The following is a 20,395-nucleotide window of genomic DNA, read 5'->3' on the forward strand; positions in this document are numbered from 1 at the left end:
TAACAGAGCGGGTGTTGTAGGCTTCAATGTTAACAGAGCGGATGTTGTAGGCTTCAGTGTTAACAGAGCGGGTGTTGTAAGCTTCAATGTTAACAGAGCGGGTGTTGTAGGCTTCAATGTTAACAGAGCGGGTGTTGTAGGCTTCAATGTTAACAGAGCGGGTGTTGTAGGCTTCAATGTTAACAGAGCGGGTGTTGTAGGCTTCAATGTTAACAGAGCGGGTGTTGTAGGCTTCAATGTTAACAGAGCGGATGTTGTAGGCTTCAGTGTTAACAGAGCGGGTGTTGTAAGCTTCAATGTTAACAGAGCGGGTGTTGTAGGCTTCAATGTTAACAGAGCGGGTGTTGTAGGCTTCAATGTTAACAGAGCGGGTGTTGTAGGCTTCAATGTTAACAGAGCGGGTGTTGTAGGCTTCAGTGTTAACAGAGCGGGTGTTGTAGGCTGATCTTCTCACGCTCAGCATTTCTCTGAGATATGAAGGAATGTCACCATTATTGAGACACTTAAAAACAATACAAGCGATTTTAGATTTGGTTCGAAAAGAAACTGATAACCAATGCGAAATCTTTAGGGCTTCTGTAGAACTGTTCGTAGATTTCCATGTTGTCTTCGGATAGCACAGTTTGGTAGGTCGCATAGCATACAATTAGCATAATCAAGATGACTGGCCACCAAAGATTGCATAACTGTTTGCACGAGTTTAATTTGCGGTTAGGTAATTCCGATTTTTTAAAATAATTTGAAGTATATTCCAACGAAATATGATCCTGCATTTTTCACTTATAATTTTTTTTTAAATTTCGATTTTCATCCAGGTAGCGTCCAAGGTATTTTATGCAAGTTGATCTAGGTACATTTTCCCAGACTACGTATTTTAATGTGATAGACGACAAAGATAACATCTGCTGACTTCCAAACAGAACAAATTCAGTTTGACTTGGATTAAGTTTAAGTCTGCTTAGGTTCATTCAGTCGTTGACATTCACCAGGACGGCCTCCAGATTTTGTATCACACATGACTCGTCTGTTGTGATTTTTGGATTAAACAGAATGATTAGTATCATTAGATGGAAAACTTTTTCTGAGAGTGAGAGATTGGGGATTGCCATCTCTCTCCCTGCCCCTGGTACCTTTATTATGATTTGATAATAATAGAATACCATATTTTATGATAAGAAAAAAAATGTCTATCTGAATTATAATGGAGAGAGAGAGAGAGAGAGAGAGAGAGAGAGAGAGAGAGAGAGAGAGAGATTAGGAATTACCTACTATTATCAGATTATGATGTAGGTACCAGGGACAGATATAGTAATCCCCATTCTCTCTCTCTCTCTCTCTCTCTCTCTCTCTCTCTCTCTCTCAGAAAGTTTTCTATCTAATCATTCAAACATATTGTAAAAAGCTATTAGGACATTTGGCCCCTGATACCAACATCACGATCTTATAATTGTAGAATATCATATTAGATGATAAGAAAGAAAAAAAAACCTTTAAATACATTGTATCTGAGCTATAATGTAGTATAATATGTTAGACCACACCATTAAACCAAACTCATTTTGGGGCATACCGTACATGTACATTCCTTTCATCGGGACTCTTTGGGGTGGGATGTCGAACATTAATTCTGGTAAAAAAAAAAAAAAACAACTAAACTCTTAGAAGAGCATCTGGTCATTATGGCATAATAATTATTAAAACAGTACAAAAAGGGGCGGGGTTTATAAATACCTACATACTGCAACTTAATCTGGATTTTCAACCATGTCATGTTATGTATTGAGGGTTTCTGGGATGAAGTGTTATTTGATTAAGATAACCTTCCTACACTTCCTTTTTGGTGAAGATATCTCAGAGGAGGATCCAGGAAATTTTCAAGGGTGAAGACACCATGATCATTTTTGTTAAAATTGTTCAACTAAAGGCGGGAGGGTTGCACTCCGACTTTACGGCGCGGCAATAACATATAATACCCTCAGTCAAAGGTTCGCATTGTACAGAAGTTTAATGCGAGCAAAATAGTGCAAGATGTGAATATTGATACTAAGAAAATTGCTGTGTGTCGACCACCGATAGGACTGTAAACAGTAAATGAAAGAGGGACATTAAAGAAATCGTTCCAGTACATTGAACTTAAATGCAATCTATACTCTGTACGGCATATTATACACGTTAAGTAAAGGAAAAGGGTATCACTCAAAATGGTTAAACTCACGGGGGCTCGGTTGTAAGATATTGAAGTTTTGTATTATTTGTTCCCGAATAATAAATTGAAGTTTTGCATTATCTGTGTCCGCATACAAAATGATATAAATAGAATCCACCTCCAAAATCCGCTTTTGTCGTCGTTTTAAAAAAAAAGGTGTATCATGTGTACATTAAAAACTTCAATCTATTATTCGGACATAAATAATGCAAAACTTCAATTTATTATTCGGGAACAAATAATACAAAACTTCAATATCTGACACCCGAGCCCCTGTGGTTAAACTGTATAAAAGAAATCTGAATTAGGACTGGTAATATCCAGATATTGAACGATCAGCATGTTGATGTTAACTTTCATTTATCTACAAAGGTTAAACAGTCTACGAAATATGTAATTCATCCAAGTGTTCTAATTATAGGATGTACAAGACAACTTTTGGTTTTGAAAATTATTTAACTACACTATCACAAGATTTACTGTATAATTTCTGTCGCTTTAGATGCAATAGCCATATATTGCCGAATCTGGCAAGTTTTACATTGTAAGTATTGATAGGTCTGAACGATTATGTACTCTTCGTAACAAACTAGAACTAGGCGATGAATTACATACCTGTTCAAATTGACTGTACTTATTTTCTTCATGAAAGGTGTAGATTCTTGTCAAAATGCTGAACTGGTTGTCGAAATATTATTAGATATAGTGAATTGATTAACTGTAAAGACCAATATACTATGATAGTACTGTCCATATATTATGATACTACCTTCCTGTTGTGTCTCATTCATCGTGTTTAATATATTGTAGTTGATCTGACCTTTTTTGTACTGGAGCTTCTTAGTGAAATAAAGTTTCAAAAAAGAAACATAAATGTATAACCGAACTCTTTAATTATAATAATAAAGAATGGTAATATGGGCGATCAACTCAGGCCCCGTGAAAATCGCCTCCCCTTTAATGTGGCGCTGGATCCGCCTTCGGGCAAAAATACGTACACGTTTGATTGATTGTAGAGATGTTTGCATCGTTCTTGCAGCGTAGGTGGAAACCAATAGCAGTTTATCATACTTTAAGAACAATTTTATTTGTTTTTAAAAATTCTAAACCAAAGTACATGTATTATCTAATCTACAAATACTACTTGTGCTATAAAAATGATAGTCAACAGGGGCGGATCCAGGAATTGCGGTTAGGGGGGGGGGGGCGCAAGTGTATGAGGCAAGGGATCGCCTTGAGGCCCCCAGTGGGTCCAGAGCAAAGCCCTGTTGGGGGTCTAGGGGGCAAAGCCCCCTAAAGCTCCTGGATTTTACAGTTTTATAGGGCTTGAAATATGTCTCCTAAGTAGTCATTTTTACTATTTTCTGTCATATCTAATAAGGTAAAATTAATAAAATGACGCAAATTTTAAGGGTTTTTAGAAAAAAATATGTAAGTTCTCCCAATAAATGTAATTCAATGAATTAAAAGATTTGTCATTTATTTCTTCGAGAGGAAGAAATTATTGCTTCTTTTATCGTTCACATTTTTCTAGGCAAGAGACCACGATTAACCTTAATTTTGAAAATTTTAGGGAAGGTGCCCGCCGCCTGCGCCCCCCTTAAATCCGCCACTGGTCAAAGCTGTTTTTATTATGTACCATTGTATTATTACATCAAATCAATAGTGAAAAGGGAGATAACCCACCATTACTGATCTATAATCTACTTGTATCCAATCAAGGAGGAATAACACACAAGGGAAATCTGATATGGATGAAAAGTGGAGGATTGTGTACAATGATATTTTGAAATTGAAAACTTGAAAATTTATTTCATTTATCATTAAAATAAATGCAGTGTTAGTAGATTTTAAGTAATCTGAAAGATATTTTAAACTCCTGCTGGACTTGAACCTCTGCTATCTACACTTGACATATTACACAATCGACTCTGAGCTAACCCTGATAGGCAATTTGTACAAATGTTGCTGATATTTATATTTTCATTCGCGTGTTTTAAAAGGAAGTCGGCCTTTAACTAACTAACTAACTAACTATATTTATTTCCAATCAAGGGCCCTCAAGGGGCAGCATGAAAATACATACAAATAATGTACATATACATATACAAGTAAAGAAAGAAGTGATTACATAACACATACTTATACACAAATACAGTGTCATATATTGTTTAAAATAAATTTTCCAGTTATCTTTAGAATGGATGGCTCTTCAGAACATAGTATGTAAATGAATTTTTGTTCATCATTGAGTTTGGTTATGATATCCATGTGGTTCCTCCTTACTAGTCAAAAGGGGAATAACTTACCATATTGTTCTATAATCTATATGTATTATCAGAATGATAGATTTATGGATTGTAAACAGTGGGGAAATAATCAACCAAATTTTAATACAATATACATCATCAAATGTCAAAGGGGAAGATAACTCACCAAAACTGTTCTGTAATCGACAATGTGCAAGTATGATGATAATGAATGAATTAATGAATAGTTAGAAATACAGATAACTTACTGAATAATTACAGTGTACATATTAAATATGCATGACTGCATTATCATAATAAATTGTGAAATGGGGAGATAACTCACCAGACTACATGCACTAATACATGTATATGAATTTATGGATAGTATAAATTTTTGTAAATCTAAATGTGAAATCTAATTGTTTTGTGGTAGGCCTAATACACAACAGTATACGAAGAAATGAGTATGAATACCACAGTATTTTGGCCCCAAAACTGGTAATTAAAAAATAACAAGAGGCCCATGGGCCACATCGCTCACCTGAGTCACCTTGGTCCATATCTGAAGACTTTCCATATATATTTGCATGTAAAACCGTAGTCCCTATCATGGCCCCAACCTACCCCTGGAGGCCATGGTTTTTGCAAAGTGGACATCAAAACGCATCTCTTTAGATTAGCTTTTAATTTGTGATTATTTTTATATACTTAAGTGCTCTTACATACAGCTCTTACAGTGCTGTTAACAAAAAACAAAACAAAAAAAACCTGCTGTTTGTTTCTTATTATATCTATGTCCTTTTTATGTATTTAATTATTCCTAAGGGTTGTTTTAAATTGTTTCATATGTTATTAGGGTAATCATATCATATGGCTATATATTAATAATAATATTTATGCATTTTAATTCTGATACTATGAATATTTTATTCACATGTATGTGCACATCGATTTTATATTATTTTTTCTTTCACATTTGTAAAGCGCTTTAGAGAACTAATGTTGATAGGGCGCTATATAAATCTTTTAATTACAACTACAAACTTGAATCTACACTATGTCAGAAAGCTTTCATGTAAATGTGAACTTCTTTGGCCCAATGGTTCTTTGAGAAGAAGATTTTTAAAGATTTTCCCTATATATTTGTATGTAAAACTTTGATCCCCTATTGTGGCCCCTTCCTACCACAGGGGGCCATGATTTGAACAAACTTAACTCTGCACCATGTCAGGAAGCTTTCATGTAAATATCAGCTTTTCTGGCTCAGTGGTTCTTGAGAAGAAGATTTTTAAAGATTTTTTCTATATATTTGTATGTAAAACTTTGAACCCCTATTGTGGCCCCATCCGACCCCCGGGGGTCATCATTTTAACAAACTTGAATTTGCACTATATCAAGAAGCTCTCATGTAAATATCAGCTTTTCTGGCTCAGTGGTTCTTGAGAAGAAGATTTTTAAAGAATGTCCCTATATATTTGTATGTAAAACTTTGATCCCCTATTGTGGCCCCATCCGACCCCCGGTGGCCATGATTTTAACAATTTAGAATCTGCACTACCTAATAAAGCTTATCTATAAATTTCATCTTTTCTGGCCCAGTGGTTCTTGAGAAGATTTTTTAATGACCCTACTCTATTTTTACCTTTTCTTGATTATCTCCCCTTGGAAGGTGGCCTGGCCCTTTATTTTAACATTTTAGAATTCCCTTTACCTAAGGATGCTTTGTGCCAACTTTGGTTGAAATTGGCCCAGTGGTTTTTGAGAAGTCAAAAATGTTAAAAGTTTACAGATGGACAGATGGACGGACGACGGAATACGGGTGATCAGAAAAGCTCACTTGAGCTTTTAGCTTAGGTGAGCTAAAAATGAAAGGATTTGAACTTTGCACCACAATTATCTTCGCCTTCCAGTAGAGACTGGTAGATGGATTAATAGTATTCTACATAATGAAAGATTTTGTGTTTTGTGTAATGAATAAAAAATTGCAGAAAAATTCCATTATATATTAGAATGCAGTGCTTTGTCAAATATTAGAAGAGTATCTACACAGTAGGTACTACACAAAACCTTAAATGCTATTACATTTCATGAAATTATGTTACACAGAAAGATTAAAACACTTAAATGCTCTGTGTGTTTATCTAAAAATCCACGTTAATTTGTCCTCGTCAACATATTTTGTAAATACTTTTTCACTACATGTATATTTGTACATACTCTGACCTTATTCATACTCAAATGTATGTTTATCTAATGTACCTCATGTACCACTTATAATGTGGTTTGAGCGAAATGAACTTGAAAAAATATGTTGAGTTTCCCACAAATACTCATTTACCATTTGAACATGTCACAAATATATCAATTATGCCATAATTTGATAATAAACTGGCTCTAATGAGGCTATAAAGAGGTCTTTACATAACCAATAGGGTGTTGAGCTAGAAGGCATCTACAGTTTGAACATCATGACACAACCTGTTAAAACGCATCAGCTTGTTTAATGCATTTGCTGACACTTTCCTTGAGTGACACTCATGATGAAATCATTCATCTCCTTCATTTTTCAGGTCAGTGACCTATTGCTATTGGTCTGCATCTTCAATTGAACATTTTTAACTTAATCTTAACATCTGCTGTTTTAATTCTTTTCAAATATGGATGAAGCAAGACAAGAGGGATTCAGGACGCCTGCACCCATGGGGCCTTAGGGATGGGGCAAAAACTGCCAAAAATTGACCAATTTTCAAACATTTTCATCTCCACGATCACACATCTTTTTGAAATGCAGAGTTGTGTAAAGTAGGAAAGCTTCTACCAAAATTGTAAATTTCACGATTCCCAGGATAGAGGTTCTGACTCAAGGGCAGGGCCAAACTTGGCATATACCATTACACATGAAATATATAAACCTAAATGTATATTTAAGTGAATTTACAAAGTTTAAGGATTGAAGGGGTGTATTTAAAATATGTAAATATGTTCATACAAATTGACCACACTAGAATGACAAAAAGAACAAAGCATGATTTTGTTTATATGTGCCCCAAAATAGAATAGAATTCAGATTGAATGAATACTTTTCTGATGAATAGAGGGTACACACACTGCTAACTGTGTAAAGTCAATTTCCCTGCTATACTGCATGTAGTTGGTGTATATAACGTCAATTCTTTGTGAAATTTCAATTTTTTTTAAACAAGAGACCCACAGGTCTTATTGGTCACCTGAGTATTAGTTAAAAGTATTACAATTTATGTCAGCCTTGTCCCAAAGATGCTTCATACCAACTTTGAAAAGAATTGGAATGGTAGTTATTAAGAATGTTCAATTGTTAACACACAACGACGGACGCAGACCAATTGCAATAGGTCACCTAAGTGACTCGGCCCGGGTGACCTAAAAAATTAAAGAACGAGTCTTTCAAATAATAAAGACAATAATATCCATGATAATTTTGGCCCCACCCTGGAATTAATACCCTTACTCCTGACCCAACAGATCAAAGGGCTCCCTGTTCCTTCAAATTATCTATTTAGTTTCTATTTAGTATCAGCAGTTTCTATTTAGTATCAGCAACATAAGATATTATCTAGATGTTCTGCACATATAAACAGCTCATTATTTTTACAGAATATATAGCAGCACAGGTTTATTGTCATTACTGACATTGGGAAAATTAATGTAAATATAACGTATTAAGAATTCTGCATGTACATGGAATTTATTTCATGGCTAAATCAGTGTTGCTTTTATAAAGCATGGCATTGTGCACATGCTATCTGGGCTGTGCATCCCCCTTTTCTAACGCATGGCATTGTGCACATGCTATCGGGGCTGTGCATCCCCCTTTTAAATTGTTTCATTCAGAGAAGAATTCCTACTCTACACATTTTGTGAGATGATTTAATTTTGGAATTAACGAAGTATTAGTGAGTGATGAGGTCGCTAAAACTGAATATCGCTAACAATTCATTTCACATTGAAGGTAATAGCTATCTTACTTGGAAATTATGAAGTCGCTAAAATTAGCTCTCGCTAAATACATATACCCATAATTTAATATAGCAAAAATGCTAAATTTGTGTTTCGCTAAAAATACAACTTATACCATATATCATATGTACAGGTCCCCCCTCTCTCTTCTTCTGAAATCTGGGTTCTTGTAGATCAGCATGAAATAATGAATATGATAAAGTGCTTTCACAATATCAAACAATAACTGTAGTGTATAAATATTTTTAATATAGACATTAACAATGACATTTAACAGGTACATATAATCAAATGCGGTTCTGTCTTCAGCATGCAGGTACATCAAAAAATAAATTTATCATCCATGAGCTCCCCTCCAATATTTGCATAATATGTTTTGGATCTTTGATCCACTTCAGAAATTAATTACAACAAAGCATGGTTTCTTCTCAATTCATACAAACTCAAAATCATGTCATGTGACTGAATCTAAAATATTAAACAGGAAATTCACATCAGTTTGACAAAATCTTATTCCATCACAAATGCATTCTGGGATACACTATAAAATCTAATGCAGCATTTCATCATGAGGTAAATTGAATTGCAAGACTAGCATACATGACAGAAATGATTAATGTTGAAGCAAGTTATGCCAAATCACCTTGAGCTCCAACATTTAAAAACATTTGTTATGTGGCAGATTCTTAATTATACTCTTACGACCAGTCTTAATTGGCTGGTTACATAGTACTTAAACCGTGACAATGTGTCCCTTTAAGTATAAATGCCTATTGTGTCCTGCCTCACGTTAAATCCCTTCCACCATAAATAACAGGGGTGACTACACTTTTACACCAGGGCTGGACCTCCAGTCTGGTTCCACATTTTGTTCTGGGTTCTTTGTTCGTTCACGGGTCAGGTGGTTCCGTTTGTGATGGCTGATGTTGGTGGTGACAGAAGGTCTGCGTACTCATGGAGGGCGTCCCTGAGTGCCTTACACACGCTGGGGGAGGGGGAGGTTGTGCAGTCCACCAGACATGGATACAGGTGCAGTACCATCTTCCACACTGGCTTCTCCACTACAACCAGGAAATCAAATAAATTATCTCCACTACAACCAGGAAATCAAATAAATTATCTCCACTACAACCAGGAAATCAAACAAATTATCTCCACTACAACCAGGAAATCAAATCAATTATCTCCACTACAACCAGGAAATCAAATCAATTATCTCCATTACAACCAGGAAATCAAATCAATTATCTCCACTACAACCAGGAAATCAAATCAATTATCTCCATTACAACCAAGAAATCAAATCAATTATCTCCACTACAACCAGGAAATCAAATCAATTATCTCCACTACAACCAGGAAATCAAATAAATTATCTCCACTACAACCGGTAAATCAAACAAATTATCTCCACTACAACCAGGAAATCAAATAAATTATCTCCACTACAACCAGGAAATCAAACAAATTATCTCCACTACAACCAGGAAATCAAATAAATTATAACAAGTGAAAAAAAATAAAAATATGGTAACTTTTAAATTGAACTTTTTTAACAGTCATATAAAAGTTAAACTTATAGACTATTAGACTTTAAATCTTCTAAAGTTCTTGATTTCTATGGGAAATGCTGATTTTTTAAATATTCTAAAGAATTCAAAATAAGTGATTGATTTACTAGAGCAATTTTCAATGTCTAAAGTTGATTAAAACTTTGTGTGTCACAGATTTAGACATATGCTATGGACATTGGACAACTTATCATACCAACATCTACCCTCTTAAACTTTTATGTAATAGTAAATGTATAATTTCATAATTTGTAGTTAGTTCTCCTAAAGATAAATACAACACATAAAATATACCATTCCCAGGTGGTGCTTGTTTAAGGGATTTCAGCAGTGTTGTTATTGCCTTCAGGACTGAGGCCATTTCAGCTAGCCTGGGTCTACAAATGAAGCAAGTCATTTATTAAATCTCCATGTCAAACAATTTTATCAAACTTTCGGTAACTGTACTTTATACAAGGGGAAACTGAAGAGACTGAAAATGAAAGTACAGAATCTCTAAATATCCAAACACAGAAGTTAGGTTGCCAACACCAAGTTCTACATTTTCTTTGGACTTTCTGTATTTCCCTACATCTTGCACGTGTTCGTTTGTCGTGGTTACCTGGGTAACGGACATTTCCCACTGAGACGCTCGTCCTCCACGTGTTTGCGGACCACGTCCTGACACCGCTGAAGAAGTGACATCACTGCCATTTTGGATATTGCACCCTCGTCATTCTTTGATTTGTTGATGAATGAGAATTGGAGAAGAGTTTCAAAACAGGTCTTGGCAAATTCTTCCCTCAGTTTGCGACTGGAGTCTGTGTCTGAGAAAAGGTTATCTTATATATAACTACTCAACATGTATCTTATATACAAGTACTCTATCTTATATATAACTACTTTAGGCTATATATAACTACTCTGTATATTGACAATAGATCTAATTTTCATAGTTTGTTTAATATGTAGTATATTGACTACAGATCTAAGTCTATTCTCAAGTTTATCCCCTCATTCTGTGATACCAAGAATTTGCAATTAATTTTTTAAAATCACAATACAATATAAATTATTCATAAAATATCTTACGATCAGGATACATCTTATTGACCATGAATTGAAAACAATGTTGCAGTATATTTCTGATCTTAAAGTGCACAATATCTAATTATCTAATGCTAATTAACAGTATGTAGTGATTTTTATGTCATGCATGCAACAAACAGGCTACATTTCCATGAAAATATTTGGCAATCAAAAAAATGATTTTATAGAAACCAGAAATTACACACACACACACACATATTCCAGTCAGAAATTCGGCCTAATTGGACTGTTAATGAGCCTAATTCACTTTAATTAATTTAGTACAATGTACAAAATATAACAATTGATGGTAATACTTAATCGTCATACTAAGACATTATGGTGGGCTTTTCTTAAAAGGTTGCATACGAGCTTCTGAATTAATGATTGTTTTCATGAAAAACTAATGTCTCCCCAGGTCCCCAAACTGGAAGTAATCCAAATGAGACCTCCTCCCCTTAATGTACTGGATGGTATGGAGGAAAAGCATGAGCAGGAACATAGACATTATGAACTCCCATAACTATATAGGAGATTCTGAAGTGTTCACAAACTATTTTACACCCTCCACCCCTCAGATCCACTATAACTTGAAGGAAAAAAATTGGATCCTCCCGTCCCTACAATATGCACATCTGCAAATGGCATTGAATTATTGTACAAAATTTCAAGCCTATCGGATAAGCCATATAGGAGGGGAAGCATTCACATGCTATTTTAATATCCTCCATCCCTCTTATATCCACTATAACTTTTAGGAAAAAAATTGGATCCTTCCGTCCCATAAATATGCACATCTACAAATGGCAATGAAGCATTGTAAAAGTTTCAAATCTATCTGATAAGCCATCTAGGAGGAGAAGTGTTCACAAGCTATTTTACAGTCTCCACCCCTCTTAGATCCACTATAACTTTTAGGAAAATAACTGGATCCTTCTGTCCTTACAAAGTTTCAAGTCTTTCTGATAACCCATATAGGAGGAGAAGCCTTCACAAATTTTTTATGACAGATGGATGGACAGACAGTACAAAAACAATATGTCTCCCCATGAAAGAGGGGAGACATAATTAGAAATGTTGTGTTTCACTGACCGATGAATGAATCTGATGACGTGGAATGTATGGAGCCCTTGTTGAGGAGCTTCATGATATGTTTAACAAACTCTGGGGGAATTGTTGATGCATATGGCAAGATGTCATCTCGGATCAGCTGCACTACCTGTGATATAAAAAGACATCACTCTCAGATTCTAACTAAACACTAAACACAAAAACAAACCTGATAATTTGACACGTCTGTACCTGTTTTGTATATGGGAAGATCCCCCCCCCCCCCCCCATTTATTTTATTGTAAAATTTAAATCCCAACAGCACCTCTTCCTGGCCCTCAGTGGTAATGATGCGCATAACTTAAATATACCAAAAGATGCTTTCATATTAGTTTGACTTTGACCCATATGGTTGACTTAAAGAAGAAAATATTTTAAAAATTCTTTTATTTTTTTCTTGTTTCTATCTAAAACTTTAATAGCTTTTTAACAGCAGCACTTCCAGTGGAAATGATTTAAACAAAACTGAATTTATACTATATAATGATTTCATGTAAAGGTGGGTTCTTTTAGTCCAATGGTTCTTATTTAAAATAAATAAAATACGAAGGGCACCAACAAACAACCAAAAATATTTTCATTAATTTCCAATCCTGTGTAGAAAGGAAAAGGGACCTTCATTTAAACACACCAGATTAAGCTTTACCTAAAGATTATACATGCCAAGTTTGGTGGGAATTAGCAATACAAGAAGAAGCTGTAAATGTACATGTAAAAAGACAACAGACCAATTTTGATAAAAAATTAATTCACTTAATAATAGCCCGTGACTCAGGTGAGCTAAAATCACAATTTGCTTTGGGATTTACAGGCTTTCAAGTGACATTTTTCAAAAAATAAGGCCCTGTTTTAGGGTAAAATTATTAAAAAATAAGGGCCTTTTAAAGGATTTTTAAGGGCTTTTTAGACATAAATATAAGGGTTAAATTTATGAATCAATAGGAAAGAAAAAATGTACTACTCACCAGTTGCAAGAGTAATAATACAAAAACTAATTACCCACTCAGAAGATCATACCAGTGGTCATCAACAGCCATATTCGGCATTCAGCACAAACCATGATATAATTCAGGTGGACTCCCATGGCTCACAATCAATGCTGAATATAGCTGATAACCATCAAGATGTCTTCTGAGATGTACATTTAATCAACATATTCATTTTCTGAATGTATACCAAGACTAAATTTAATAAATTCCAACACTTACTTTATGTCAAATTCATTTAAACTTTCAAAATTTGAAAATGTAGGAATTTCAACAAAAAATTAGGGCTTTTTTAGGATTCTACAGCTCAAATAAGGAAAATAAGGGCTGTTGTAGAAAAATAAGGGCCCGCTTGAAAGCCTGGATTTATCACTCAATGTTAAAATATTACCTGATTTCTGATTTCACCTGAGATTATATATGAAGAAAATTATAAAGTTCAAACTTGTGTCATTGAAATATAAAGCATGTTAGGAAACAAAGTGTCAAACCTTGCAGTCAATGGTTTCATCTCTTTGGAAATCTTCCATCGACAGAGTGGCAGGAGATGATCTACAAATAAACCATGATCAGTTCTAAAAATGCAGCACATATTCCATAGTGTTCTCTATCTAAGTCAAACTAGAGTTATCTCTCTTAATTCTGACTTACTGTTTGGGAAACAGAAATTCCTCTAAGGTTTTGGCCAGTTCACCCCACATCCCCTGAAAAGCTGAGCCTGAAAAAAAATACATCTTTCTACATATCTTTAGATTATGATTTTATTTTTTTTTATCTAGGCCTTTGGCAATGAACTCGACATGCTCCTTGTACCTTAATTTAAATTCTACATGTATATAACACTATCTTAAATAGTTTGTATGCAATGATGTTTCTCATGATAAACATGTTTTCTTGTTAAAATCCACTATTCAGACCTTCTAAATTCGTTCAATTTCTTTTGATTCTGGTAAAATTTAGCAATTTAACTTAATCAAGCTAATTAAAAGATTACTTCACATTTACCTCCCTTTAGTTGTACTTAAATTTACTGCATGGTTTACTTTGAAACACTTTACCAAAATATAAAATTTCAGATCATGTAAAAGATACAAATTGTACAAATGGGTGGAGCAAAACATCAAACACCAACCTTGTTTCCTGGCAACAGGTAGCCCCACCCCTAGGACGGTAAGAAGGGAGTTGATGACCAGCATCCATGTGGAGGGTGAGGGGCAGGCATATTTATAGCTCAGGGGAAGGCGAAAAGTCTGGAAAAATATTAAAATAGCTTGATTCTGAGACAATAAGTCTGGCACATTTCTCAAGGCTGATCATTTTACAACATGTCTGGTCGATAAAAAGTACATGTATATCTATTATAACATTAAAAATAAACTGCAACACGTCTGAACTGTTTTTCATTATTATATACTGTACAATACAAGATCAAAAAAGAAATATTTCATCTTTTAACTATTTTTACATTTTGTGTAGTTCATGTATTTTGCCAGATAGTAAAACACCTTTACAATAATCAGAAATCCAAATGATCAATAAATAATTATATTGTTGAATTAATGTTCAAGTTCACTACTGTAACAACATAAATGCAGAAGAAGACATTTTTGGCAAGTCTGAAAGGTGATTTCAGAAAAATTCCACATCACATTTACTCGCTAATTAAGGAACACAAATAATACACAGGAGATATATGTGAGGTCCATGACTCCAATCAATCACTTGAGCAAAATATGTCACCAGTGCCACAGGAGGGTAGAACCACCTGAATGTAATACAGCGTCCCCTGAGGGGGCTGGGCCGTACTTCCTTGTTGAATACATCCACGATTCTTTAGTCTTGTCAGATAAATGTAGTGGATTATGTTTGTCATATATCTATTTGATTTATTGATAACGATTGCAATGCCATTAGTGAAAAATTCACAAAATAAGAGGACTAGGACACTTGTAATATGATGTTAAGCATTGACAAATGAGCATACTTGTGTATGTTATGCTTGTGAATATTGATGATCATATATCAATTCAGAAGAAACAAATGAACCCCTTCCAAAGAGCTTTATTAGGTAGAGATCTTGTGCTCTCTTCATCACTAAAGCAGAGATCTAATTCCACCCTTAACACCCATTACATCATCTTACAGTTACATGTGCTGGTGAGAATAATAATTGAGTCCTGGCTATTAGATGACAACATTGCTGGGCTGCAGAATTGTTACGTAAGCCCGTTTCTGGGTCCATTGGAAGACTAATTACTTTCTGGGTGACAGAGGATTATGGAACACGACTTCAGCCTCATCATCTTTTCTACAGCGCATTAAATGAAAGTCATCCCAAATAAGCAAATGCTTTGGTGATATTTTAGGTACAAATCAAGAACAACATGTTTGATGAGGTTATGGTGAACCTATCTGAAATCTAGTACAAAATCTGACTTTATTTGAACACTGCTGACTCATCAGATTTAGATGTGTAGAGAACTCAGGACTTTCTCTCAGCCTGTACATACATTGATGGAATTATCATACACATGTACAGCATTTACAATGCGTTTCTCTCTGATATCTTTACACATTGTAATCTATTTCCTCATGAATACGCTGCAGTGTAACCATGCAAGAGCGTATGAATCCTTATAAATATAATACGTCTATTTTATTAACAGCTAAGAATTCTGGCAGAAATAAAAGTAAAATGTAAATAGCATATCAATTTTCATTTCTGAAAACACATGAGGGTATAAACTGTAATGTTTCACGCTGGCATACTTTTCATGAAACACATAAATATTAGTTCGTGAAGCATTACAGTTTATCGACCCTCACATATTTTCAAAACTGAAATTTATATCTTGAATTGTCACACGATGAATATATGCATCAAACATTCAACATGAAATGTCCCCAGGCAACTAACTGGGCATATCTTGTCCAGGCATTATAACCTATGCATACAATGTGTTTATTCTCTTCAGTGTAACCTTGACCTTTGCAATAGGTCTTAATATCAACCTTTTCATCTAAAAATAGAAAATCATTCTTGTACTAGAGTCATGCACTTACATGTATAAATTTTGGGTACCTGTAATGATTTTGATAATGCCAATGACTTTATCTCAGCATAAAATAACTTTAAAGCAATATAAAAACTTAAAATGCCTTTCAAAATTGCTTGTGACAATTGAAATACATGTACATGTAATTATAATATTCAAGAAAATCACAAAACTCCGTTGCAATGTAATTTACAATATAGATCAGAGTGGCATGTTTGATATTGTTTATGTTACATTGTACTTTCCTGATGATAATCATAATTAAATATGAGCATGTAAACTCACTACAATATCCATTAGATGTGAACTGTGTGTATAGAAATGTGTACCAGCATACAGTACACAGTACGAGTAAGTATACAATACACAGTACGAGTAAGCATACAGTACACAGTACGAGTAAGCATACAGTACGAGTAAGTATACAATACACAGTATGAGTAAGTATACAATACACAGTAGTACGAGTAAGTATACAGTACACAGTACGAGTAAGTATACAGTACACAGTACGAGTAAGCATACAGTACACAGTACGAGTAAGCATACAGTACACAGTACGAGTAAGTATACAATACACAGTACGAGTAAGTATACAATACACAGTACGAGTAAGTATACAGTACACAGTACGAGTAAGTATACAGTACACAGTACGAGTAAGCATACAGTACACAGTACGAGTAAGTATACAGTACACAGTACGAGTAAGCATACAGTACACAGTACGAGTAAGCATACAGTACACAGTACGAGTAAGTATACAGTACACAGTACGAGTAAGTATACAATACACAGTACGAGTAAGTATACAGTACACAGTACGAGTAAGTATACAGTACACAGTACGAGTAAGCATACAGTACACAGTACGAGTAAGTATACAGTACACAGTACGAGTAAGTATACAGTACACAGTACGAGTAAGTATACAGTACACAGTACGAGTAAGCATACAGTACACAGTACGAGTAAGTATACAGTACACAGTACGAGTAAGTATACAGTACACAGTATGAGTAAGCATACAGTACACAGTACGAGTAAGTATACAGTACACAGTACGAGTAAGTATACAGTACACAGTACGAGTAAGTATACAGTACACAGTACGAGTAAGCATACAGTACACAGTATGAGTAAGTATACAGTACACAGTACGAGTAAGTATACAGTACACAGTACGAGTAAGTATACAGTACACAGTATGAGTAAGCATACAGTACACAGTACGAGTAAGTATACAGTACACAGTACGAGTAAGCATACAATACACAGTACGAATAAGTATACAGTACACAGTATGAGTAAGTACACAGTACACAGTATGAGTAAGCATACAGTACACAGTATGAGTAAGTACACAGTACGAGTAAGCATACAGTACGAGTAAGTATACAATACACAGTACGAGTAAGTATACAATACACAGTATGAGTAAGCATACAGTACACAGTATGAGTAAGTATACAGTACACAGTATGAGTAAGCATACAGTACGAGTAAGTATACAATACACAGTATGAGTAAGAATACAGTACACAGTATGAGTAAGTATACAGTACACAGTACGAGTAAGTATACAGTACACAGTACGAGTAAGTATACAGTACACAGTATGAGTAAGCATACAGTACACAGTACGAGTAAGTATACAGTACACAGTATGAGTAAGTATACAGTACACAGTACGAGTAAGCATACAGTACACAGTATGAGTAAGTATACAGTACACAGTATGAGTAAGCATACAGTACACAGTATGAGTAAGTATACAGTACACAGTATGAGTAAGCATACAGTACACAGTACGAGTAAGTATACAGTACACAGTACGAGTAAGCATACAATACACAGTACGAGTAAGTATACAGTACACAGTATGAGTAAGTACACAGTACACAGTATGAGTAAGCATACAGTACACAGTATGAGTAAGTACACAGTACGAGTAAGCATACAGTACGAGTAAGTATACAATACACAGTACGAGTAAGTATACAATACACAGTATGAGTAAGCATACAGTACACAGTATGAGTAAGTATACAGTACACAGTATGAGTAAGCATACAGTACGAGTAAGTATACAATACACAGTATGAGTAAGCATACAGTACACAGTATGAGTAAGCATACAGTACACAGTACGAGTAAGTATACAGTACACAGTACGAGTAAGTATACAGTACACAGTATGAGTAAGCATACAGTACACAGTACGAGTAAGTATACAGTACACAGTATGAGTAAGTATACAGTACACAGTACGAGTAAGCATACAGTACACAGTACGAGTAAGTATACAGTACACAGTACGAGTAAGTATACAGTACACAGTATGAGTAAGCATACAGTACACAGTACGAGTAAGTATACAATACACAGTACGAGTAAGTATACAGTACACAGTATGAGTAAGCATACAGTACACAGTACGAGTAAGTATACAGTACACAGTACGAGTAAGCATACAGTACACAGTACGAGTAAGTATACAGTACACAGTATGAGTAAGTACACAGTACGAGTAAGCATACAGTACGAGTAAGTATACAATACACAGTACGAGTAAGTATACAATACACAGTATGAGTAAGCATACAGTACACAGTATGAGTAAGTATACAGTACACAGTATGAGTAAGCATACAGTACGAGTAAGTATACAATACACAGTATGAGTAAGCATACAGTACACAGTACGAGTAAGTATACAGTACACAGTACGAGTAAGCATACAGTACACAGTATGAGTAAGTACACAGTACGAGTAAGCATACAGTACGAGTAAGTATACAATACACAGTACGAGTAAGCATACAGTACGAGTAAGTATACAATACACAGTACGAGTAAGTATACAATACACAGTACGAGTAAGTATACAGTACACAGTATGAGTAAGCATACAGTACACAGTACGAGTAAGTATACAATACACAGTACGAGTAAGTATACAATACACAGTACGAGTAAGTATACAGTACACAGTATGAGTAAGTACACAGTACGAGTAAGCATACAGTACGAGTAAGTATACAATACACAGTACGAGTAAGTATACAATACACAGTATGAGTAAGCATACAGTACACAGTATGAGTAAGTATACAGTACACAGTATGAGTAAGTACACAGTACACAGTACGAGTAAGTATACAGTACACAGTATGAGTAAGTACACAGTACGAGTAAGCATACAGTACGAGTAAGTATACAATACACAGTATGAGTAAGCATACAGTACACAGTATGAGTAAGTATACAGTACACAGTATGAGTAAGTACACAGTACACAGTACGAGTAAGTATACAGTACACAGTATGAGTAAGTACACAGTACGAGTAAGCATACAGTATGAGTAAGTATACAGTACACAGTACGAGTAAGTATACAGTACACAGTATGAGTAAGTACACAGTACGAGTAAGCATACAGTACATAGTAGTGAGTACGAGTAAGTATACAGTACACAGTACGAGTAAGTATACAGTACACAGTACGAGTAAGCATACAGTACACAGTATGAGTAAGTATACAGTACACAGTATGAGTAAGTACACAGTACACAGTACGAGTAAGTACACAGTATGAGTAAGTACACAGTACGAGTAAGCATACAGTACACAGTATGAGTAAGTATACAGTACACAGTACGAGTAAGTACACAGTATGAGTAAGTACACAGTACGAGTAAGCATACAGTACACAGTATGAGTAAGTATACAGTACACAGTATGAGTAAGTACACAGTAGTACGAGTAAGTACACAGTACACAGTAGGAGTAAGCATACAGTACACAGTACGAGTAAGTATACAATACACAGTACGAGTAAGTATACAGTACACAGTACGAGTAAGTACACAGTATGAGTAAGTACACAGTACGAGTAAGCATACAGTACACAGTATGAGTAAGTATACAGTACACAGTATGAGTAAGTATACAGTACACAGTACGAGTAAGTATACAGTACACAGTACGAGTAAGTATACAGTACACAGTACGAGTAAGTATACAGTACACAGTACGAGTAAGTATACAGTACACAGTACGAGTAAGTATACATGTACACAGTACGAGTAAGTACACAGTACGAGTAAGCATACAGTACATAGTACGAGTAAGTACACAGTACGAGTAA

General features: G+C 34.9%; 1 protein-coding gene across 2 annotated transcripts in view; it reads right to left on the reverse strand.

Moving 5' to 3' along the window:
• Nucleotides 1-8,681: 8,681 nt before the first annotated feature.
• LOC130048347 (protein MON2 homolog) overlaps nucleotides 8,682-20,395 on the reverse strand; it is a 170,916-nt gene continuing 159,202 nt past the window's right edge. For both annotated transcript variants that reach the window (XM_056144953.1, XM_056144952.1), the window contains 7 exons: nucleotides 14,322-14,439; nucleotides 13,841-13,907; nucleotides 13,681-13,741; nucleotides 12,186-12,312; nucleotides 10,627-10,831; nucleotides 10,320-10,402; nucleotides 8,682-9,515 (listed from right to left, as the gene is read on the reverse strand). In XM_056144953.1, coding sequence (XP_056000928.1) covers nucleotides 9,352-9,515; nucleotides 10,320-10,402; nucleotides 10,627-10,831; nucleotides 12,186-12,312; nucleotides 13,681-13,741; nucleotides 13,841-13,907; nucleotides 14,322-14,439 — 825 coding nt within the window. In that variant the 3' untranslated portion in view covers nucleotides 8,682-9,351. The remainder of the gene's footprint in view (nucleotides 9,516-10,319; nucleotides 10,403-10,626; nucleotides 10,832-12,185; nucleotides 12,313-13,680; nucleotides 13,742-13,840; nucleotides 13,908-14,321; nucleotides 14,440-20,395) is intronic.

This window comes from Ostrea edulis, chromosome 7, assembly GCF_947568905.1.
Source record: "Ostrea edulis chromosome 7, xbOstEdul1.1, whole genome shotgun sequence".
NCBI lineage: Eukaryota > Metazoa > Mollusca > Bivalvia > Ostreida > Ostreidae > Ostrea > Ostrea edulis.